General features: G+C 49.3%; 1 protein-coding gene across 1 annotated transcript in view; it reads left to right on the forward strand.

Annotated features, from left to right (window-relative positions):
* Positions 1-2,685: 2,685 nt before the first annotated feature.
* The window catches only part of OC90 (otoconin 90), a 29,689-nt gene continuing 8,644 nt past the window's right edge, over positions 2,686-23,730 (forward strand). Inside the window, exons 1-9 of the mRNA XM_078071670.1 lie at positions 2,686-2,731; positions 7,932-7,997; positions 9,329-9,385; positions 11,645-11,819; positions 14,025-14,137; positions 16,001-16,129; positions 16,291-16,332; positions 17,555-17,605; positions 21,293-21,346. Of these exons, the coding sequence (XP_077927796.1) occupies positions 2,686-2,731; positions 7,932-7,997; positions 9,329-9,385; positions 11,645-11,819; positions 14,025-14,137; positions 16,001-16,129; positions 16,291-16,332; positions 17,555-17,605; positions 21,293-21,346 (733 nt within the window). The remainder of the gene's footprint in view (positions 2,732-7,931; positions 7,998-9,328; positions 9,386-11,644; positions 11,820-14,024; positions 14,138-16,000; positions 16,130-16,290; positions 16,333-17,554; positions 17,606-21,292; positions 21,347-23,730) is intronic.

The following is a 23,730-nucleotide window of genomic DNA, read 5'->3' on the forward strand; positions in this document are numbered from 1 at the left end:
CAGTTCCCCGCACAGAAAGTGAGAGGTGTGCCAGTGAGAGTCCTGACGAGGCAGTCTAAGGTGCGTGCTTAGTGGTGCACCTGACATAAAGAATGACCCTGTAAATGCAAGGCAGTGTTTAAAGGCAGAAAGTCCTAGAGTGTATAAATTACATTGCTTTTAAGTGTGGTAAAATATACATACCATAACATTTACCCTTTGAACTATTTTTAAGTGGGCAGTTCCATAGTGTTAAGCATATTCATGTTGTGGTGCAACCACCACCACCATCCATCTCCAAAACCTCTCGTCTTCCCAACTGAAGCTCTGTCCCCATTCAACAATGACCCCCATCCTCCCTCCCCGTAACCTACTTTAAACAAATACATCAGAGCTGAGTCACGACTTTGTCTGTAACAGGGTCACTTTTGCTCATTTGCCTTCTAATAAATACATGCTTGAAAATCCAATCAACATATTTGCAATTCTGACAAGCGTCACCCTAGCGTCTTCTGGACGCGTCAGGACAGCCCGGGGGACTGCCTCCCTGAAATGAGTGTCCCAGGAGCAAAAGAACAGCATCCACTGCATGAAACTGACCACCCTCCTTCATTTCACCAGACAGAGGCTTCCGCTCAGTCAGGGAATGGGGGCCTTTATTGTAACGGCTGGTCTTCCTGGAGTCTTTACTGCGTGCCAGACTCAGTGGCTGTAATTGGGAATGTTTCCAAGCCGCTTCTCTCCATCACGCACTGTGGTCAGTGCCCTGGGTGGAGGAGCTCATTCAGTCCTTACAACAGCCTCGGAAGCAGTACTGTTATAATGAGCTCTGGACATTTGGGAAGTGGGACATTCAGACCATAAATCGCCGGTCTCTAAGGCTCAGTGAACTCATCTGTAAAATGAGTTTGAACAAGATGGTTCCAGCGCCTTCTCGGAGCTCCGGCATCCTAGCATTCTCTCATGGCGTGCTGGCGACAATAGCAAATAGGACTTAGTGCCAGGTGGTGACATGGGCATGACCTCAGTGGGTGTGACCCGCTGGAATGCCTTCAGCCGCTCACCCATGGAGTTGCCAGGGCAGCCACTCTCCATCTGGAGACGTCCCAGGGCTCACCCGGCATTTTCAGTCTGGTTTCATGGCCTTGATCAAGGGTCATTCGGATCCAAATCTCTGCAGAACAATCAGAGAGCCCCTCTAACCTTTAACATGAACCTGCTGTAGGAATTGATGTGGCTACCAAAGGTTAAAGCAGAGCATCACGCCCATCAGATAATAGCCAGAGTATGAGAAGATGATTGAGCCAAGTGAGAATCTCCGAGAACTCACGTTCTGCCCTCCGCACCCATTCAACAAACGTTTACTTTATGGCCACCAGAGGCTGGGCTAGGCCCTGGGGAAGGTTCACAGGGTGGTGATCCTACAACCTACAAATGTCTTCTCCTCTGGGACACTTTCCCCAATATCAATCCCTGCCCACAAGTCAGAGTGGCCCACCATGACCCTGGGACATTTGCAGGGCCACCAGAACATGGGGCAGCATTTGCCTCTGAGAGAACAAACTACAGAAAGTGTTCCTTCTTCCAGGCTGTTGCAGCCCTGCAGAGAACAAGCTTGGGAGTGGAGCACCGGTTACATTTCAGCCCTTACGTGCCCCTCAGTGCCACACCTTTGCACAGTGCACAACATACACAACCGTATCCAGCAGCCCCATGTGCCCCCTGGGGTAGCAGGATCACACTGTATTATCACTCACACTTGGTTCTCAAAACCTGCTTTACAGCAGAATATGCACAAGTCAACCATCCATCTGACAGTCTTTATGGAGTTATATTCCCAGGGAGCTAAAATTATTCTAAAATCCCTCTGGTCTTTAATGTTTTTCCTTCTTTATTAAATACATGGTTGACCTGCTTGAGTGCACTAAGTGCCTTACCGAAGTTAAATATTTGCTGAGCGGCTCAGAATGCAGGGCAGTGACGATTGAAAGGTGGTAGGTCCTTGGACCCTGCCCCCTTGCCCTGCCCCCCAGTCCCGAAAGCCATTATCTCTTGAACGCCTGGACTGCAACGAAGTATTCAAATTGCTCTGAAGCTACAGGAAGGGAAGGATGATGGAGTTCGCTAGCAAGCAGCGCCACCATGCGGTCGCCAAATTTATTCCTGGGTCAAGCGATGGTAGGATAGTTCCAAAGTGAGACTGCTAAAGGTGTATTCGGAAGGCTGCTGTAGCCCAGTGTATGGGTTTTTTACAGTTCGGTCTACAAAAGTCAAACTATTGCACTCATTCAACTGCCTCTCCGTTCATTAGTCTGTGAACTACTCACAGATAAGGAGTGCTTTTCCCTCACTGTGCATTCCTGCATCCTTGCAATGTGCCTGAAACACAATAAATGACCGTGGGAAAACGAATAACCAGATCTGTGTCCTCAAGGGGCACCTGGTTAAGTTTCCACTTTGCAGATGAATCTCGGAGAGAGAACGTGATCTCCTGAATGTCGTTAGTTAATGCTGGTCAGTGGCAAAGCTGGGACAGAAACCCTTTCAGGGCTTCTTCCTGTTTCTGCACTCCACCCTGGGATGAAGAGCTCTGGTGGTTCTTATTTCCCGGGATCTCTGAAAACATCCTCATCATATTCCGCTGACTTCGCTCCCAGGAGGCTGTTCCAGTTGATGCCTCGGCCCCCCAGCCTTTGCCCTCCCGCTATGATCCTGCTTCTCCTCCTAAGTATGCTGATGGCCCCGCATGGTGGTGAGTAAGGATATTTTACACTGCATTTCTGGCTTGGTCCATAATTAATATGAACACTGGAGAGGACTGTCAAATGTCATCTGATTTGCTTATTACTACTTTTATCCCCTTGCCTAGGAGTGATGGAAATCAAACAGTAACGATAAGCTATGGGTTTAGTTCAGCTGATATTTTAAGCACCCTATCCAGGGCATGAAGCATGGGATGGGCGATGAGGTGGACGTCCAGGCAGAGCCAAAGGCACTAAAAGCACCACTGGGTGGCCTGTTGGCAACCATCCCTCCCCCTGAGAGCGCATCCCCTCTTCCCTTTGCCCATGGACCTCTGTCCCGTGTTTCGCTGGTTTCCTCGGAGTGAGTGTGTCAGCCTTCTTGACATGCAGCAGCTCCCTTTCCCCTGTGCCGGTGTGTCTGGCGGAGAGGCAAACACTTCTACCCCACATTGTAGGGTCCCCACCCCATCGAAGCCTGAAGACACCTGAGCGAGCTCCTTGGCAGGCAGGATCGTCATTTTGAGTTTGCATGGAGTCTTGGCTACAAATCTGAGACTTCTGGCTCCTTCCTAATTTCTTTCTTGTTTGCACATTGGTGCAACTCTCAAACACCCCAACTCACTTCTTTCCTTCCTACAGCTGCTCAGGCTCCATCGTGACTGATATCACCCACTTATCCAGACATTTTCTCCTTTCCTCCTCCTGTTCGGGTCCACACAGGACCCACGCTGAGCCTCCTTCTACGGTTCCCTTCTAAGCACAATAGTGAGGGTGAGCCACAGTGAATCCACCAATATTGTTGACAATTTATCGTGACTCTGACATGAGTTAGTGGATTTGCAGAGGTTTACATGTTCCCCAGAAGCCTGTGAGCAGAAATGACAGCACTTCACAGAAGACGCCAAGCCTTTTCTTCAGGCCCCAGTGCTCCCAAACACCGTCCCAGACCTTCCCTGCAGGACAGGTGGACACCCACTCGCAGGAGGTGCTGGTTTTCTCTTGATTATTGAGTTCCTTCTTGGATGATTTTTTTCCTCATCAAAACCATTTTGCTGGGATGTGGGTTCCCAGGGATAGTGCCACTGGGCCTGGATGCCGGGGCTCCGCCTTTACCAAGACCTCAACTGTCTCGATCAAATTCCAACTGTGGTCTTGACTTGTCTCGTTTTTGATGATAAAACTGTGAAATAGTCTACAGCTTTTCAATTTCTTCCCTATTCTTTAAAATGAGATCTTGGGCACCTGGGTGGCTCAGTCGATGAAGTGTCTGCTTTCGTCTCAGGTCACGATCCCAGGGTCCTGGGATGGAGCCCCGCGTCTGGCTCCCTGCTCAGCGGGGAGCCTGCTTCTCCCTCTCCTCTCTGTTCGTTCTCTCTCTGTCTCTCTCTCTCAAATAAATAAAATCTTTAAAATAAAATGAGATCTCACCCCCCAAAGCCCATTCTTCTAATTTTTCAAACTTACTCTCTTCTCTAACTGACCTTTTCCTTTTCCAAAACAATAAATTTCCCTTTGATCGAAATTACCCCTTCAACAACCCCCAGACACCTTTTACACATCTCTTTGAATGTTTTATTTCTCTCTAAGACTGAGGCAATGGTCTCCTGTTATTATAAACTGTCACAAGCATTTAGGCATCTGTCCTGGGAGGTTTTATTCTCAGACACAAACAGCGAGAGTCCAAAAATTATAGCCATAGAAAGTTTAGGTGCAAACATATGCATGTCCGTGAGGATGTAAATGTGCCACACCTGCAGCCCTAACTTTGCAGGGCTCAGCGTGTGACCCCCACAGAGATCACACTGCCCACCCAACAAACGCACCACATCTCGGTCCAGGCACTACAGGGGAAGGGCTGTTTCTGGGGCCATGAGACAGCAACCAGGAAGGGGGAGAGATCAGACACTGCGCCAGTGAAGGTGGGGCATCCATGATCACGGCTGGATCTGAGGAGCCCTTGGCAAGGCCACCAGGGAGGAGTCCATCAGAAGAGTCCCATGTACCCAGGAGGTGGTCCACGGCGTTACACCCACTGAGCCAGTGCAAACCCTGCCTGGGCCTTCAGAGCACCCCGTTTGCAGAGCTGGAGTTCTGCCGGGCACCTTCTCGCAGCTGTGCCCCCGACTACTGACTCAGATTTCAAGGCAAGGTTGGGCGTGTTGACAATGCGGAGGGTCTCTGTGCCCTACCAGGCCTCCCTCTGGGATGTTTCTCTGTCCCTGTGGCAGGAGTGGGAGCAGCCTCTTTGTTTGCCTCCCCAGCACACACCCAGGGCAGGGGCTGCCCTCCCTCCTCTCTTCACTGAGAGTTGGCTCATGACTTCAGAGGGCAGACGTTGGCCGGTGGGATGGTGGTCAGGTCTGTCAGGAGAGGAAGATCTCCTTGGACCTTCCACCTACACCACATGCTCCCTTCATTGGAGAGCTCTGCACCGGCCCACATCACACAGCGAAACTGGTTCTCACTCCCCGTTCTCTGCATGTCCATCTTCCAGAACCTCTGGGAACAGGGGCCGGACAAAGGTGGGTTTTGTGCATCCCTGGTTGATCTTCTGGGTAGAATACTTCATAATATGAAACACCACTCGTAACCACCAATAGACCGCATCTTTCCACTCTCTCTAGACCGCATCTTTCCACTCTCTCGAGATGACATCTAATTTCGCTTAAACTTTACAAGGCTAGGACGCTATGATTCTAGTGGGCCATCACTCACTGGCTGATGAATTGGCCATTTGATGGCGTAGTTCAACCACTGTGTGCACATTTGTTCATTAAAGAGCTATCTACTGAATGTGTGCTTTAATGTGTCAGCGTTCTGACCCTCAATCCGTTCCTAATTTAGTGGGGGAAACGGTCACATAAACAGATCATTGCAACATAGGGTCATAAGTGCAGTGAGAGAAGGATGTCCCCACATTACGGGAACCAGGGAAGGTGTCCCTACGCCAGCCCATGTTGGGGTTTTGGTAGGACTTCTCGAACTTTGCATGGAATCCAAAAACGTAAGTCAGTAACGCAAAAGGGAGCAGGTCATGGCTCAGGGCACAGCACAAGCCAAGCCAGGATGGCAAGAAGTAGTTTGGTGTCTGGAAAATGATAAACATCCCAGAAGCATGAGATTCAAAGAGGGAGATGGTTTAGCAGAGCTAGGCAGGGGCAGATGGAGGGAAGCCTTAGGTTCCAGGGCAGAAGAAGCTAGAGCTTCCTCCATGGGTCTCGACTTCACTGTTGATAAAGTGGCAATGGCAAACGTGCCCCACAGCACTGGGCACAGCACTGGATTTGAGGGGATGCCTGCAAAACTGAGCCTGGAACAGGACGAATGCTAGCTTCCTTCCCCTAGAGCAGCACTCCCGGGACCAGAACTCTCCCATCCCCAAGGACCTGCCACCACTCTGGATTTTGTGAGCGAGCCAACTCAGTCCTCTGGGATCAGTAATTTCAAATCCAGGGTGCTTCTTTCATTGCTAATGAAATGTGTGGTAAGTAGGGGTGGGAGTAGGGGGCATGCATCCTTGTTAGCTGTTTCTCAGTGAGCAGACCACCTCCACCTGCCAGGACGCCAAGGAGATACCAGAGAAGTAATTATCGAGGACCAGGGGGTATTTCACAGTTGCTGCCTGAGTAGGCAGCAGATATTCTTAGCTATTGGCTGGTATGCTAATTAAATCATTTCTGAGGCAATTACACCGAATATGGAATGCACCGGAGCAATTACGTGGGCTCTGTGATAGGGCTCACCTGGAGCTGAAGGAAGTCCTGGGTCTCCCCACCTTCTGAACATCTGCAGGGCACTTCCCCACACAGCCCATGGCTCTTGGGCCAGTGGGAATGTCCCTCAGTGGGACCATCCCTCTGTGTTTAATGGTGAGAAATCCGGAGGACCAGAGAGGTTGCTCCTGCCCACAGCCACAGAGCACATCCGGCTGGGAGGGAGGCTGGTGCTGGGCGGACTTCGCCATGTGGAAGGGCTAGGGTACGGTGCACAGGAGGGTGGCTGCCTCCCCCTCCAACCCATCCCTGGAGGGCCCGACAGCAGAGGGTCTGGGGGCTGCCTGGACCCCGGGCGAGCCCACAGGGTTTGTAGATTGGAAGACTGCTCTCCTGCAGACAAGCACCTGCTAAAGACGTCTGTGCCCCTGGGATAAGTCCATGGTGTTGATGAGGTGGATGAGGAGGTGAGGTCCAAGCAATGCAAACCATTTGTTAGTGTGGAGGGGAGAGGGGGCAGTGAGTGGAAGAAGTTGGTAATAATAGTCATAATAATGATGAATGGCTGGGGTAACATTTTCGTGTCCTCAGCACACCTCTCAGCGCTACTTAATCCACTCTCGACACACTTCTTTGATCCATGATGTCAGATCTTTTTTTTTTTAAGATTTTATTTATTTATTTGAGAGAGTGCATGAGAGAGAGAGAAAGAGAGAGAGCATGAGCAGGGGGGAGGGGCAAAGGGAGAGGGAGAAGCAGACTCCCCATTGAGCGGGGAGCCCTACAAGGGGTTCGATCCCAGGACCCTAGGACCAAGACCTGAGCAGAAGGCAGACGCTTAACCCACTGAGCCACACAGGCGCCCCCATGCGGTCAGATCTTGCAGGCTCAAGTTCATCTAATATCACACCATTGCTCCAGCCCCTCTCGATTCCCTGCAGACCCCCTGCTTCATACTGAACGCTCAAGGCCCCTGGGGACATAGCCCAGTTAGTAACCAAGTATGGGAAAAGGCCAAGTCCCACTGGCTCCCTGCCCGAATATTTCACACAATTCAAAACTTGCATCCTCTCACCATGTATCCACTGTGGATAAATGAAGGGTAGGGGGCTGAGTCTCAGCATGCATGGATCCCTAACAGCTGTTGATCATTTTAGGTTGGGGGGCCTCTCCTTGTCCACACTTATTTCCGCCTATCTTTCATCTTAAGGCACTCCAAACAAACATGCAATCTAAATTAAAATGGTTTGCTTCCTATGCAACAACAGGTTCAAGATGAGTTCCCAAATCTCTCTATCTTCCACCAGAAGGCTACTCTTAAGGCCAACCCATCTGAAACACTGGGACCACCTTATTTTCATCAGAGACCCAGCACACAGCAGGTTCTAGAAAAAAATACATAGAATTGAATTTACCTGCATCCCCTCCCCTCCTGGATGCCCCTCCCAGCAAGTGGAAGTGCTCCTACTAACCCTTCTCTCCTCCTTGATTATAGGGGGCCATCCTCTGGACACCCCACACCTTCCACGGGAGCTGCCTCCGGGACTCTCAAAAAATATCAGTAAGGATTTTTGAACTTTTCTTAGGTGACCTCACCAGGTAGAAAGTTGTCTAGGATATTGGCAGGGAGAATCACCCCTTCTGAATATACCACTCACTGCTGGGGCTCTTGTAGGCAAAGCGATTCAAATAAGACTCAAAAGCCTCCCCCCACCCCCGCAGTCTCCCCTGTGTCTGACCCACCTCTGCTCTCTCCTTGGAGACAAAATATTACAACTTCCATCAAATGAAGGTTAGCTGAAAAGGGAACAGGGGATGGAAATAAATGGGCTGATCGTGAGGGTTATATGGTCACAATATTTTAGCTTCAAATTGAGCTCTGAGCCTTCTAGAAGGTAAGACAAAAAGAGAAAGAAAAGGTATTCCAGAGCTCTACCGATAAGAAAAGAGGACCCATAATTGTTCCTTTGGGAAGGGGAGGTTTTCCTGGTGATAGATTGTGAAGATTTCTCAGGTGGGTTCCTAGCTGGGTACTGCTGAAGACCATGATGCATAGTGAACCAGCTGGTCACGTTGGCCCAGAATTTAAGATTCATTTCCCACCTTGCAGAGAGGTGAGCTGAGTCACCAAGTTCTTTGTGCATGAGCCCATGCAAACAAAGTGATCAGTCCCACCCAGACCCAGATGACCATCTGACCTCTCTCAAAATGCCATCACCCCCATGGGAAGGGCAATGCCCAGGCCAAAGAGAACCTCTAGTAGATGTTAAGACTCAAAGGCCACACTTGGCACTTGGAAGGATCAAGGCCAGGAAGCCCCGTGTGCCATCAGGCCATGCCAGTCATTCCTTTTCAAGGAGAGTAGCCCCAGGGGTGATCCCCACATCTCCCTGGAGCCCCCAGGGAGCAGCTCAGGTACAAGGGAATGGGACTCACATGAAGCAGCCACAGGACCTGCCCTGGCCTAGAAGCTTCAGTCTGCATTAGAACTAGTATCTCTAGTAACAGTTCCATAGGTATAATTTCTGGGATGCCCAGAAAAAACATGCTTCAGTTGCAAGAGTTATCACACTGAGGGAGCCCCCAGACAATGACTTCCCACCAGGTATTTATAGTTCACCCATGGTCCTTGCCAAGTCCAGATACACCTTATCATCCAGGGTCTTTTGTACCACCGAGCAATGTTGCCTGGTAACACAGTTCCCGTCTCATCTTCTTGGGTCTCCATGGTAACCCGTGTTACTAGAAAGTTAGTCCAAGGTCAAATCTATCCTTAGAGAAAGAGAAAGGGTTTTGCTTGCTCTTCACAGGGGTGGGGCAGGGCGAGGAGGCAGGGCAGGGGAAGGGGAGAAACCAGAGCTCTCTGATTTGTTTTCTCTACCTTCCACTTAGATATCACATCCTTCCCTGGGGTGTTTAAAAATGTGGAAAGTGTGGCCGACATTTTTGGTAAGTTAAATGCCAAGGTGCTTCTATCCACCAGGTGTAAGGGCATGGGGTGAGTGTGGGAAATCTAAGCAAACTACTGGGCCTGGGGCTCCCCTGCTCCCACCACCCCAGCAAGCTCTGAGCTGTGTGATCCAGAAAGTAGTGGTGTCTTTTACTGCAAGATGAGTCACCAAGCTGCCAGGCGCCTTCATAGTCCTTACTTCCTTAGTCCTGACCACACCACAACCTGGCCAGGAAGGGAAAGGTACCCCTGTTGGACAGGGGAGGGACTGAGGGGAGTTACATGACATGCCAAGAAGGAGGGAGCTCTCTTCTGTGTCCAGAGCTGAGTGCCCTCCACCAAAGTTGTTGGATTTTTCTCTCCCCAACTACTAAATATACATGATAAAATATACATACATAAAGCCTAAGAATCCCAAAGATTGTCAAGTATTCCATTTCTCAATTAGGTAGCTATCATGTGACCAGCGATTGCCAGGCACCATGATGGTTCCCATCATTGTTTTCTAGAAGTAGCCCCAAAATAAGGCTATCACAGGATTGACAGAAGCAAGGAGCGCTGAACTGCTCTTGGATTAGACCATGCTTGCCAGAGGACGGCACTGAAAATATGTAGGTGACTAAGTGTGGGTGCCCCGTATGTTTTTGAGTGAAAATGAATATTTATATAAACACACACAAGCCTTAGAGTGGCTTTTTCCTTCAGTACAGAATTATTTCTTCATTTTTCTGATTAGGCTATGTGGAAACAAAACATGGGAAAGGAAGTTTGAATGGGGGTAGGAAAAACTAGAATAGTTTGGGTGAAACTAGTCCTCGCAGACCACTCTTTGACCTCCCCAAGCTTCCCTGTGGGTGACCCCGTGCATTAGAATCAGGGCTGTGGGGTCACCCTGTTAGCACTTAACAGTCCTCTGATCAGAAAGGCGGAGAAAGGGGAGGGTGAGCATGCAGCTTAAAGTAAAAATCAAAAACAAAACAAAACAAAAACTGGAAATCGTTCTCTTGCCAATTTTGTTTACAGGAGCATTCTTGTTTAGGGCAAATCATTACCACTGGTTGATACCTCAGGCAGATCTCTGACCTTCAGTTTCTCTATCTGTGAAATAGAAGTGACAGAATAGCATCTGCCCTGCAGGATTAACATGAAGTTTATGCGGTGATGGACCAAGTGAATGCTTTCTAAAGTGTGACTCACTAGCAATCTTAACCATTATTCTATTTTAAGCATCTAGCACAATTTCTGGCACATAGTAGGGGCCCCAAATTATTAGTGTCTATATCCCTTCTCTTCCTGCACTGGATTACAGTTCCCCAGTGCTGGGAGACTATCATTTGGGATCCATTCAGCAGACTCATAGTGACTTAAATAACAAAGACATTTAATTAGCTCACCAAAGCTGAAAGCACCAGGATGGGTGCAGGAGCTTAGCACAGGTATTAGCGACCCAGCAGCTTCATTCTCTCCCCGCCGCTATAACTAAGCTTACTGGCTCTTCAACTTTAGACTTCAGGCCTCATGGTGGCAAAGTGGTTGCTGCAGTCCTGGCCAGCATATTCTTACCCATATTTAAGGAAGGAGAAAAGTGTAGATCAAAAGGATCTCTTTACATGCCTGCATTCTCTCTTTTTTTTTTTTTTAAGATTTTATTTATTTATTTGACAGAGACAGACAGCGAGAGAGGGAACACAAGCAGGGGGAGTGGGAGAGGGAGAAGCAGGCTTCCCGTGGAGCAGGGAGCCCGTTGCGGGGCTCGATCCCAGGACCCTGGGATCATGACCTGAGCCGAAGGCAGACGCTTAACGACTGAGACACCCAGGCGTCCCTACATGCCTGCATTCTTTATTATGAAAGAAATAATTCCCAAAAACCTCTAACAGACTTCCTCTTCAGTTTTTCTGGCCAGATCTGGATCACGTGCTCAGTCCCAGGCCACTCACTGTCATGGAACCTGGGATTAGCATGACCAGCTGAGAATGAGCAAGTGTCAAACATCCACAGGGACTTAGGGAGGAAGCTCACCTCCCCTGAGTCCCTTTCAGCTTTGTTGGTAAGGGAGAAGGATTAAATGACTGTTTGTTACGGGGACAACCAACAGGGGCCATGGCTTATAAACCCACCTCCCTTCAATTGTTCAGAACAGTTGTGAGTATACAGTAGGGGCTTAGTAGGTTGCTGAGGTGTGGGAAGTCCCAGGCACAGGGGCTCCTTCCTTGACCCTGGTTCCCAGTCCCCTCCCCGCTGTCCTCTCCCCGCAGACTGCCTGGGCTCCCACTTCACCTGGCTGCAGGCTGTCTTCACCAACTTCCCTGCGCTGCTCCAGTTCGTGAGTGCTATGAAGTGTGTGGCCAGTCTCTGCCCCCGGGACTTCGAGGACTACGGCTGTGCCTGCCGGTTTGAGATGGAGGGGCCGCCTGTGGACGAGACTGACAGGTGAGCCACACCCACAGGTGAGCTGTCAGAGGCCTGGCTGGTACCTGGGCAGAGCCCAGATATGGAAAGCTTTCTTGTCTTGTCTTGATTCTCCTTACCTGTGGGGTGACTGGCTGCCTCGCCTTTAAACTGTGACGTATTCTGTGATTGTCTCACATCCTGGGGAGTTGTCAAGATCCTGTATGTGTCTGATATGCAGAATTTCCGTGTAGTGTTTCTCCAAGTTGGGTCTACAGGTATGAGAACCACCTGGATGCTTGCTAAAATGTAGATTCCAGGGACCCATCCCAGACCTACTGACTCAGACCACCTTTAGCTAGACCCTGGAAGTCTGAATTTCAAACAAGCTCCCAGGTGACTCTTAAACATAAGAAAATTATTCTTTATTCAGACAGTCCTGGCCACCAGGGGTAAAGCAACTATGAAGGTTTCTGTTTAATTTTCCACAAACGTGCTCCAATAACATTTGAACACTGTGCTTAATATAAGCAGAATACTATCCCTGCCTCAAAGAGCTAAACAGCTAGCGGGGAATACAGAGAAGGTATGAGGAGTCGGTAAAGATATGTGCCCTCCCTACACACAGGGAGGGAAATTAACACAAGATATCCACTTTTACACATCAGACTGGCAATAAAATTTAAAATCTGAGAAGCATTGAGTGTCAGCAAGGATCTGATAAACAGATACTGACACTGGGAGGGTCAGTTGGGAAAATTGGGTAGAATCTGTGTGTTAAGGCGTGTAACCTATGACCCTGTAATTCCGGCTCTCTGCTCCTTATGGATGGGGTGACCCCTGGGCGAGTTACGTCATTTCTTTGTGTTCCAGTTTCTTCCTCTGTAAAATGGAGGAAGTGATAATACCTTCTTTATAGAATTATTATTTAGGATTAAATGACCAAGTACACAGTACAGTGACTGGGACTCTCCCTGGCTCATTGAGTTTACTTACTGAGAGTATTAGTGATTGGTTGCAACGGTAACAGGAATAGTAGGGCTATGGTAGGTAGTGATGACAGTGGTAGTAACAGTCATAGTAGCAGTCGCAGTAGGGCTGGGACAGCGCATGCACACGGTCTCCTGCTCCACCCAATGTCCTCTAAGGGGGGTCTGCACCATGTTATTTCTTTGCACCCTCAGCATGGACCACAGCACGGGGTAAATTAACTCACACTAGGCAGTCAACCCCCAATTGCTTTTCAAGTTAATTAGTTAATTAAATAAAAAGGGAGATATCCTTGATTGATCAGGGATAATGGCTTTGGAATCAAGCAATAGATCTCTCCCCTTTCCACATCTCCAAGGGAAGGTGTAAGTTGCCTCTGGATAAGAAGGGTATTTCCCATCTTTGGGACCATGAGCAAACTGCCTCCCGGCACTCAGCTCATTGACGTTCAGAAAGAGAGAGTGTGATCCTGAATGCAGCAGAGCGTCAGGATGGTTTCTGGGAATTTTACCTTTCAGGTCCTCCCTTACCACTTCCTCTAATTATTAGAATACCTTGTCAACCTGGAAGTCAAAGAAATGAAGCAGTAATTCACTGTCTGAATGATGAAACTACTGATGGCCCCAAACCGGCAGGATAATGAGCCACACCCAATTTCTATGACTGTACACAGTTCAGTTGTTGGGGGTGTGGATTTCAAAACATCTGGAGGGCTGGCCATTTCCACCTTGAACCTGCACACCAGATTCAAAGAATAATTGCTATCATTTATTGAGTGCCTACCTCAGGGCAGGATCTATATAGATGTTTTCTTGAATCTCCAAAAATTCTTGAGTTAGGTAATTTGAGAAAGTTAGTAGCTTGTCCAAGGCCATCACCTGTCTGTATATTTTTTCTCTTTTACATTGGTCTCCACTGACCTCATGTGTGCACTGCAAGAGCCTCCTGACTCCCATTTTAGCGTCAGCCTCGCTCTGTGATCAACTTTGACCTTGGCAAGTTATTGAGCACTATGCGTCTCAGTCCGAATGGGTGTAAATGCTCATAATGATAATAGCGCCTGCTGTGTAGGTGAAATAACTCAAATAGTGTGTGTGTGTGTGTGTGTGTGTGTGTGTGTGTGTGTGTGTGTGTATGCATGAGAGCACTATTTGAAACAGGTCACTGCCAGGAATCATCCAGAGACACAATAATCACAGACTCCCCTCTCTTCACCCTCCCCCACGCTCTCACCTTGACCTCCCCTACCTGCCCCAGCTGCTGCTTCCAGCACCGCAGGTGCTTTGAAGAGGCCGCTGAGATGGACTGTCTCCAAGACCCTGCCAAGCTCAGCACAGATGTCAACTGCGTCAGCAAGAGGATCACATGTGGTGAGCATCTCCAGGTGTCCCCGGGGGCTGGGCTGAGAAATGACAGGCAGTTCAAGAATCCCAGGCCTGGACCAGACCCAGGGCTCCAAGGGCCCCCCCTCATCATCACCACCATTGAGGACATCATCACCTATACTCCAAGCCCCACGAGGCCTAGATCTCTGGCATCTGTACCTTGCAAGGAGTACATGCACAATAAATGCTTTTTGTGGGCAGGTTATTTGATTTACAGTTTTATAGTGTAGCAACCCTGGGAGCCTGGGGAGGCAGCTGGCTTTCTACTGATACATTGTGTGAAACGGGAGCAGGTACTCAACAAGTGGCAGCCTCTACATGGGGAGGAGAAAACCTGCTTCAGAGATTTCTCATAAAAATTAAACAATGCTTAAGTGTAAAACAGTGTTACACTTGTTAAATGGAAACAGTGCTAAATGTAGAACAGTTAACACAGGGACTGGCCTACGTGAAGAAGTCAGGGTTGGAAGTAGAAGAGAGGCAGGGATGGATGAATTAGGTTTGTGGTTGCTGCTGTTTGTAAGAATCAGACATGTGTTGATGCAAATCTCAGCTCTCCACCTTACTCTCCAGGGATTTTATCTCGCGTCTCTGGGCAATGCTGGCAGAAGAATTAGAAGAGACAAAGGCACAGAGAGAAGAGGTGCATGGCACCTTGGGGGTGCTCTATGACAGCCGCCCTTTATGAGCACCTACTATGTGCCATAGGCTTTATACCCAGCAGATATAATTGTCCCAACAATCTTATGAGATGGGGTCACTATTCCCAGTTTTCGGATAAGGACAGGAAAGCTCAGAGAAATTAAATAACTTGCCCAAAGTCACATAAGCTGCTAAGTGGTAGAGTCAGGGTTTGAGCCCAGGTTCAACTGACCCCAAAGACCAGGTAGAGAGGACTGGCTGAAGTATGGCACATCAGGAAAGAGGTGAGGAGATGCATGGGCATAAATCACTACACGGTGGACAGGGAAAGCACCATCCATCCATCCATCCATCCATCCATCCATCCATCCATCCATCCATCCAGCAGATGCATACTGAACACCTACACCAAGTGCAAGACAATCGTCTAGATATTGGGGATATCCTGACCTTTTGAAATCTCCTCCTGGCGGCCAGACACTGAAAATATCAAAGTGCTAGAGTACGTTAAACAGTGACAAGAGCCATGGAGGGAAATAAAGCAGGGGAAAGGCATAGGGAGGGCTGGGCAGAGAAGCCTCCCCGAGGAGATGCCCACAGAGCAAAGACTGAGGCGTGGGGGAGAAGCAAGCTGGCGGCTATCTGGGAGGTGCGTGCACCCCCAGGCTCAAGGTGCCCGGCGTGCTTGGGAGACAGGCCAGTCAGTCAGAAAGGGGTGATGAGGGAGGAAAGAGAACAGGAACAGCAGCTTTTCCATAGATTGGGAAGTCGTCGCAGGGTTCTGAACCCCAAAAAAGACATGGTTTGCCCTGAGTCTTGAACACCTTGTTCTGGCTCCTCCATGAGAGCAGACAGGAGCGGGTGGGGGGGAAGGCCACTGAGATAACTCAGGCACGAGCTGATGGGGGCTAAGCCCAGGGTAGTGGCGTGGAGGTGGGGACATGTGGTCACACTCTAGACAGGTCAAAAGTAGAGCCAATAGGATGGCCCGACGGGTCGGGTGTGAGTGTGAGAAACGGAGCGGGCACCCCTCCCAGGTTGGGCCTACGCCGCTGCAGCTCACGGAGCCAAGGTGGATGACAGGAGGACGCCTGCAGGAGGAGTGGGGCCTCGGTGGGCAGATCGGGGCCAGTCTGGGAGCTTGCATTACCTCTCGGGATCCCAAATGAGATTTTCCAATCTGCTCTGCCCTTGCTCTGTGCACAGAGTCCGGGGACCCTTGTGAGCACCTGCTGTGTACCTGCAACAAGGCTGCCATAGAATGCTTAGCTCAGTCCAGGATCAACTCTTCCCTGCACCATCTGGACACTTCCTTCTGTCTGGCTCAGCCTCCAGGTGGGAAGAACCGGGCCCTGCATCAGCGGTGGGGCTGACCATCTGGGGCGGGAGCTGCTACGGGAGCAGCAGTTGCTGTTTCTTCAGAAGCCAGTCCAGCACCTTCTGACAGCCCCCAGACCCGCTGCTCTAAACAGGCTTTCCAATGTGTCTCTTTGCAGAGACAACCAGCACGGAAGAGCTGACGACGCTTCTGCCCAGAGGTAAGGTCTCCCAGGGAAGCTGCTTTTACTTGGACCACGGGGGCCAGACCACAGAGGGAGCACCCCTCCACGGGGCCTGCTGGAGTGACCCATGGCACTGGCTAGATCTCGGCCTTTCTCTGGCCAGGGGACACAATTACTTCTGATAAACCCAGTTCACACATCCAATAGCAAATGGCCCTCCTGCCAACACTGTTCTTTGTTACGTGGACAGGTGAGCATTTAATCCAGTTAAGAGGTAGACCCCAATTCTTTCTCTCTTGCTCTATGGTCAGGGCCCTGGTGTGCGGTGTGACCGGGACCAGGTCTAATGATATGACAGAGAAAGGCCTCTCTCGGCTGGGTGAGCTCCTGGCCATTGAGGTCACCTGGGAGCAGACCAGCTGCCTCCCTCCTCTACCTTCCAGAACCTACGGCAGAAAGGGCAGCCTGGACCCAGATGGAGGCTCCTTGAAGGGGAGGCTGTTTTCTGTGTGCCTCCTTTCAAGACAGGGTGGGCTCTTAATATCTGTCTACTGAAATAAGCAAGTGATCATTCCTACTCTAAAACATGCATCTTATGGGAAATGCGAGAGTTCAGCTTCTGCCTGTTATTCCTTGTTCACCAGTGTTCGCACGATCTCTCAGTCCCAACGGAAAGTTCCAGGTACACGTTGGCAGAGCACCCCTCCTTCCCTGGGGCTGAGGTCTCCTTCCCAGTGCTGCAGCCTTTGTTAAGAAGCTGATACCAGTGCGTCCACATGCATGAGTGTGCGTGTGCACAGGGCTGTGGGAGTGTGTACATGTGTGAGTAGGAGTGTGTGTGCGTGTCCTATCTCTATGTATCTTCTGAGTCTGGCGCTCTTTTTTCTGTGCCATCTGGTTCCCTTTGGAACAGAGGTCTTCCCAAGTAGGGATGTCCTGTTCCACAGCCACAAACCCTCGGGGTCTGCAGACCTTTCATTGCCACAGCCTGGGTCTGCTAGTGTCACCTCCCTGGCCAGAAGCCGGAACTGGCTGGAGTCCCTCCTGAGCCAAGGTCCTGCTGGGCAGCCTGCGCCCCAGGAGATGTACGAGGGGCAAGGGAAGCCTAAGACAGAACCAGCAGCCCTTTTCTGGCAACACCGCTCATAGCCCCCTTCCTCCCTTGGTCCAGCAGTCTCAGCTTGTCCTTTGGGACTCGTGGTACTTGGTTTAGACACTCGGTTCCAGCAGGCACTGATTTGGGAGCTTTCTTTTTCAGTGGTTCCCGTGGAGCCCACGAACACCAGTGCAATGGCCCTTTCAGGAGCAGGTGAGCACAAGGCGGCCAGTGTGTAATCCAAATACCCACGTTTTGATCATACCATCTGCCTACTGGCTGGAATTAGCTTCCCTAAAATGCCCCTTGCCCAGGTTTGCACTGAAACTGCCCCAAGATCATTCCAGAGCCAATCTCAGTTCCTCCTGACCCCCCCGATCGCTCCCCTCTATGCTCTGCTTTCTCCCACATCCCTACTCCCACTTCAGTAGAATTGTCAGATGCAGGATATTCACCCTCAACCATCTGAAGTTGCTTTTCAATGAACAACAAATACTTTTTTTAGTATAAGTATGCCCCAGAATTTGCATGGGATATACTTATACTAAAAGGTGATTGGTTGTTCATGTGAAATCTAAATTTAACTAGGCATCCTGTATTTTTATTTGCCAAATTTGGCAACCTTATGCCTCAGGGAGATCCCTCTGCACAACCACCTCCCCAGAAGTGTGTGTTATCGCTCTTCTTGGCTCCTGCTATGAGAACAGAAGCAGACGCTCTTGGTGCAGCTCCTTCCTGGCTGTCCTCCATGTCCAAGGGCATCACATCCCCGACAGCTCCCGGACAGCCTGTGCCTTGGACAGCAGGTCTAGAAAAAAGAAGAAATGGCACCTACTCCAAGCCGAAGCTTCACCACGCGCCCTGCCCACACAGCAACCATTCCCAGCAGGATTGACAGGGGCCACTTCCATCCTAAACTGAGGACAAATTTATCTCCCAACACACATGCACTCACACCCACGACCTAGCAGTGCCCACAAATGCCCTCCAGAAAAGGAGGCAGCCTGAATGCAGGCACAAACATCAGTTACGAAGGAAAAAGGTATAGGGCTCGTGATTGTTCTTACCATGGTGGAATGAAACAATTATGTTTTGGACTCAGGCAGCTTTGGGATGGAATCCTGGCTCTCCCACTTTTCAGCTACAGGACTCTGGAAGCATGGTTCGACCTCTCAAAGCTTCAGTTTCTTCATTTCAGACAGCAGGGATTGGCAATTTTTTTTTCTGTACTGGGCCAGAGAGTAAAAATTTGGGGCTTTGTGGGCCATATGGTCTCTGTCACAATGACCCAAGTTTGCCATTGTAGTGAGACAGCAGCCATAGACAATCCGTAACTGGGGGGGTGTGCCTATGTTCATCTGAAGCTTCATTTACAAAAACAGCTAGAGGTCTAGGCCATGGTGTACCAACCTCTGGAAAGGGATGGTTATATCTGTCCTTCAGGGTGGCAGGGGATTAAATGAGAGAGAACATGGGAAGATTCTGGACCAGCATCTTCTTCAGAAATTCTGGTGTGGTGGTAAAACACAACAATGCACTCTCGAGTCACATGCAGGACACTGGACAACTTGTTTAAAATATGTGATCTCATTTCTTGCTCCCACAACCCTGTGAAATCATTTCCATAACCTCCACACTGAGATGGTACATGGAGTTGGAGAAAGAAATGGTCCAAGACTGGGAGCTGGGTGGCAGGGCTGGGGCTCGAGGCCTCCACCACGTCTGTCTTTACCGCTAGACTGAACTCCCTCCCCCGTGGACTTGCTCCAGCAAGGGGGGACATGATGGCCCTTTCTCCCAGAGAGAGGTCTCTTCACCCAAACATAGGCCTGATGCTAATCTGACTCCTTGTCACTGAATCAGGACCAATGTGTCAATTAATGTTCCTGATCAGACTGCCATGAGCTTTCTCTCCTGGGCCCCCCAGTCCGAAAGCTGTCTTGTTTGCAGGGGATCCCTGCCTGGCTTATGTGCTGAGTTGGGTGGACAATTGAAGTAGAGTGGTTTCTTTCCACAGTGGCTACTGGGACCAGTGCTGCCCACTGACCAGTCCCTCCAGGACAAGTAAGCAGGGCAGACTCCATAGGAGCACAGCACGGAATCCAGTGGAGACATGCCTTCTCAATACACATGTTCAGTTCTGATGACCACTCTTTGACAGGCTTGGAAGAAATACCAGTAGACCTATTTTTCAGATGATGGAGGACACGGAGGCTCTGGGAGGTTAAAAGTTACAGATGGTCCATCATGAGACCAGCTGGACTGGTCTTGAACCTGTCCTCGGGCTGCAAGACTGGTTTTGTCTCCATGATATGGTAGTGACTTATGGGGAACAGCCTTGCACCTGAAAACATCTAGGCAAGGATGTCATCAGAAGTGACCTAACCATTTACTTTGCTTGTGGTGATGAATAACCATGGATTCTTTATTAATAAGCATAAATCACTCATAATAACCATTTACCAATTACTAAGAATGAAGAGATAAACAAATGGATTCCTCGATTAAGAGGCAGGGACACCAGGGAGGACCTTGGTGGGCTGGCGTATTCCTAAGCCCCTCCATATAGCCTCTGAATTCTCCCCCTGGTCCTAGGAGGCCCATTTGACAGATAAAGGAGGCACCCTAAGAAGCAGTTGTTTGCCTGGGGTAATAGGGCATAGGATTCTGTTAGTTCTGAACCTGAGCATTTTGCTTTGAAGAGAACCATCTGCTTGGTTTAGAACCTTTGAGGTTCTATCTCTTTGCTGGCGCACTTTTGTATGTCCACATCAACAGTCAACCTCTAAGCCCGATTTCCACAGAATACCATCATAATCTTGATCTTTGACACATTGAATTTAAGGCAGGTCCTTCCTTCCCCAAGCCTGTTGGAGTTACCATCGCTAGCTCTCTGTGGTATGGTCAGAAGAGAAGTAGCAGCCCAGCTCAGTGGTTAGGACTGTCAGCTATAGCCCTAGGTTTGCATTCTGCCACTTCCTAGCTCCATGACCTAGAACAAGTGACCTGTGTTCTCTGTGTGTCCCCTTTCTCAGCTCTGAATGAGGGTGAGGTGGTTGTTGAGTTGGTACAAACCAAGCGCTTAATGCTGTATCTGGCATGTAGTATGTCTTTGTCCGTTCTAGCTGCTACAACAAAATATCACAGACTGAGTCATCTGTGAACAACACAATTTCTCTCTCATGGTTTCTAGAGGCTGGAAGTCCAAGCTCAAGACACCAGCATGGTCAAGTTGGGTGAGGCCCACTTCCTGGTTCATAGATAACCACCATCTTGCTGTGTCCCCACAGGGTGGAAGGAGCCAGGGAGCTCTGTGGGGGCTCTTTCATAAGGGCATGAATTCCATTCATGAAGGCTCTACCCTCATGACCTAATCACCCTCCAAAAGCCCCCAAGACCATCCCACTGGGGATTAGGTTCCAACACATGAATTTTGGGGAAACACAGACATTCAGTCTACAGCATAGTAGGAGCCTAATAATGGTTAAACAATAACGGACTCGTTTTACCAAGAACCAGGGCTCAGCAGTCTTTTGGGAGCCACAGAGCAGGGAACTAGAATCCACAATTCTGCTGCCTTGTTTCTCTTTGTTCAAAAATATGTGATTAAAAAAAATTTTTTTTGTTTAAACTCCAGAGAAGTCTGCTTTCCTAAAGTATTTCAAAGATGCACCTGCTTCTAGCCCAGCAGGCAGCAGCTGCCTTTGCCAGCACGTCTGTGTCTGGGGATGGCAGCCTCTTTGTCTTAGCGGTGACCCTGCCATCACCAGCTCCCCTGGGAGGTGACGAGGCACGGAGCAATGTTGCCTCCTGTGCCCATGGGATGGGAACTGCTCCCGGATACCAAGGTGGGACAGGCTGGGGTCAACACTCACCCTGTCTCTCTTCTGTTGTGGGCAGAAGCGGGCCAAGACCAGAAAGACACGGAAGCCACTAGGACCACATCCCCTCCAGGTAAGCACACTCGGCTTCTCCAGCCTGCGGATAATGGCTGTCCCTATCCGTTTATGAGCTCAAGTGTGTTCTAAAACACGGAAGAATCATTGAGACTAATTTACTTTTATGCTGTCCCCACCCCCAAAGTAGACAAATGAAGTTAAAAGGTAGATTCATTAGTAGGAAGAAATGGAACCCTACCTGATAAAGAGACACATTTAGAAAAATATAGAAAACTGTGTTTTGTTTTCTATTTCAATCCCCTGTACTTCCACGTTATACAGACAGCCACTTTTACTATCTGAAGGTGCTCCCTTCTGACATCTCCCACCTGCCCGAACATATCCATGAATGTAATTAAAATGCATTTGAGATCGCTTGGCACCACGGCTTTGCAGTCCGAGCTGTATCACTTAAAAAATGAGATGATATTCCCTGACATTAAATATCTTTCTATAACATGATTTTTAGTGGTGGCTATACCATAGTTTCTGGTGTGGAATACCATAATGCATTTAACCAATTATTTCTAACATTTGTTCTTTTTTTTTTTTTTTTTAAATATTTTATTTATTTATTTGAGACAGAGAGAATGAGAGAGACAGAGCACATGAGAAGGGGGAGGGTCAGAGGGAGAAGCAGGCTCCCTGCCGAGCAGGGAGCCCGATGCGGGACTCGATCCAGGGACTCCAGGATCATGACCTGAGCCGAAGGCAGTCGCTTAACCAACTGAGCCACCCAGGCGCCCTAACATTTGTTCTTATCAATAATAGATATACACTTTATACCCATCCACTTCTGATTAATTTGTCACAGTAAATTCCTAGAAATTGAATTACTGAGGGTGTAACCATTATGTGTATCCATACAATATGTATGTATCCATATGTTGCCAAATTGCCCTAGAGAAAATTCGAAACAACTTACCCTCATACTTGTATCCCATGGCTGATACTGCCTACTATTATTTAAAAGCAAGTGGACAAAAACCTCTACCATGTTAATAGAAAAAACCCACAGTAGCTCATTTCTCCCCCTTCTCCTCTCTGATGAAAATTGAAAGTCATGCTTTTTGTATCCGAGCTGGGCTGGCCTCTCACTCTGGGAGCTTTGGACCAGGCCTGGACAGAATTCCCATATCTTAACTGAATTTAGGGAGATGGGTCACCAGTGTCAGCACTAAGGGCATTGAGACTTGGGCCAACTTTGCCCTCAGGTGCACAGTGACCTTCTCAGGCTGGGGGTGCGAGGGCAAGAGGAATCTGTTCCCCAAATGGGGCAGCCATTCAGGAAGAGTGATGAATGCTGCATGCCCTCATCTAAGGGGATGAGGTGGGGGGTCTCACATTTGATTAGCACCAAGAATCCAGAGAGTTCTTGCTCAGAGGGTGAGGGCTTCTAGAAGGACACTCAGACTCAGCAGAGAGCACACACGGACTTCTGGGGCTCTTTCTGCTTGTCGAGTTTTCCGCCTGGAGTCTTCACCCCAGATCAGATGTGTCTTCACACTCACTGAGTGATTCTAATGGCTGGTCTTGACTCTTCCCTCCTTCCTAGGCATTTAGCTAGAAGGATTATTCAAACACCAAAACAGGTATTATTAATATAGTTTTACAAATGGGGGAATCAAGACTGAGAGAGGCTAGTGATTTGCCCAAGATCACATAGCTAGTATGTGGCTGAGCTAAAATGCACACTCAGATTTCCTTACCTCTAAAACTGGGTTCTACCCACTCCACTCCACTGACTGGGTGAGTTTACTCAAAAAGAAACAGAGCCAGGTGTTTGTTAAAGGTGGAAAGAAAGATTTTACTCAGGTTTCCGTAGCGGGGAAGAGAGACTCCAGGGTAACCATGTTCACCTCTGATCTGTATGGAGATGACTGAGCCTTTTAGAGGGAAAATGGGAGGGTGGACAATAAGCCGGAAGTCTGGCAGAATCAGGGGAGGGGAAAATCCCAAAAAGGGGATGGGGGCTGTTTTCTGAAAACTTAGGCAAGGCAGGTGTTGGGTCAGTGTGGGTCTCAAGCTATAAGTTCTTTGGCTGCCTTGAGCTTTCTTGGGCAGGAAGTCAAGAGGAAGCGGGAGGCTGGGTCATCCCAGGGAAACCAGGCTGGGGTTGGTCTAAGTCTCCTAGTGTGGGGGCAGGGCATTGATGAAATAGTTTGTGCCACGAGTTTGCAGTTCTCATAGGTCAAGTTTGAGGCCTGGTTGAGAAGAGGGCCCAGAGGAGCCTGTCTAAAGTCTGGTCAAGGAAAGAGTCTGTCAGCTCCCAGCAGTCTGGAGCATGGTGGAAATGAACCAGTTCATGGGTTTCTGTTGTGGGACTGGAGAGGGGGTGGGGCATGATGTTAGTTAGACCCAGAGGACTGAGGGTACAACAGGGCCACTAAAGCCCTGCTC

Source organism: Halichoerus grypus, chromosome 5 (assembly GCF_964656455.1).
Source record: "Halichoerus grypus chromosome 5, mHalGry1.hap1.1, whole genome shotgun sequence".
Taxonomy (NCBI): Eukaryota; Metazoa; Chordata; class Mammalia; order Carnivora; family Phocidae; genus Halichoerus; species Halichoerus grypus.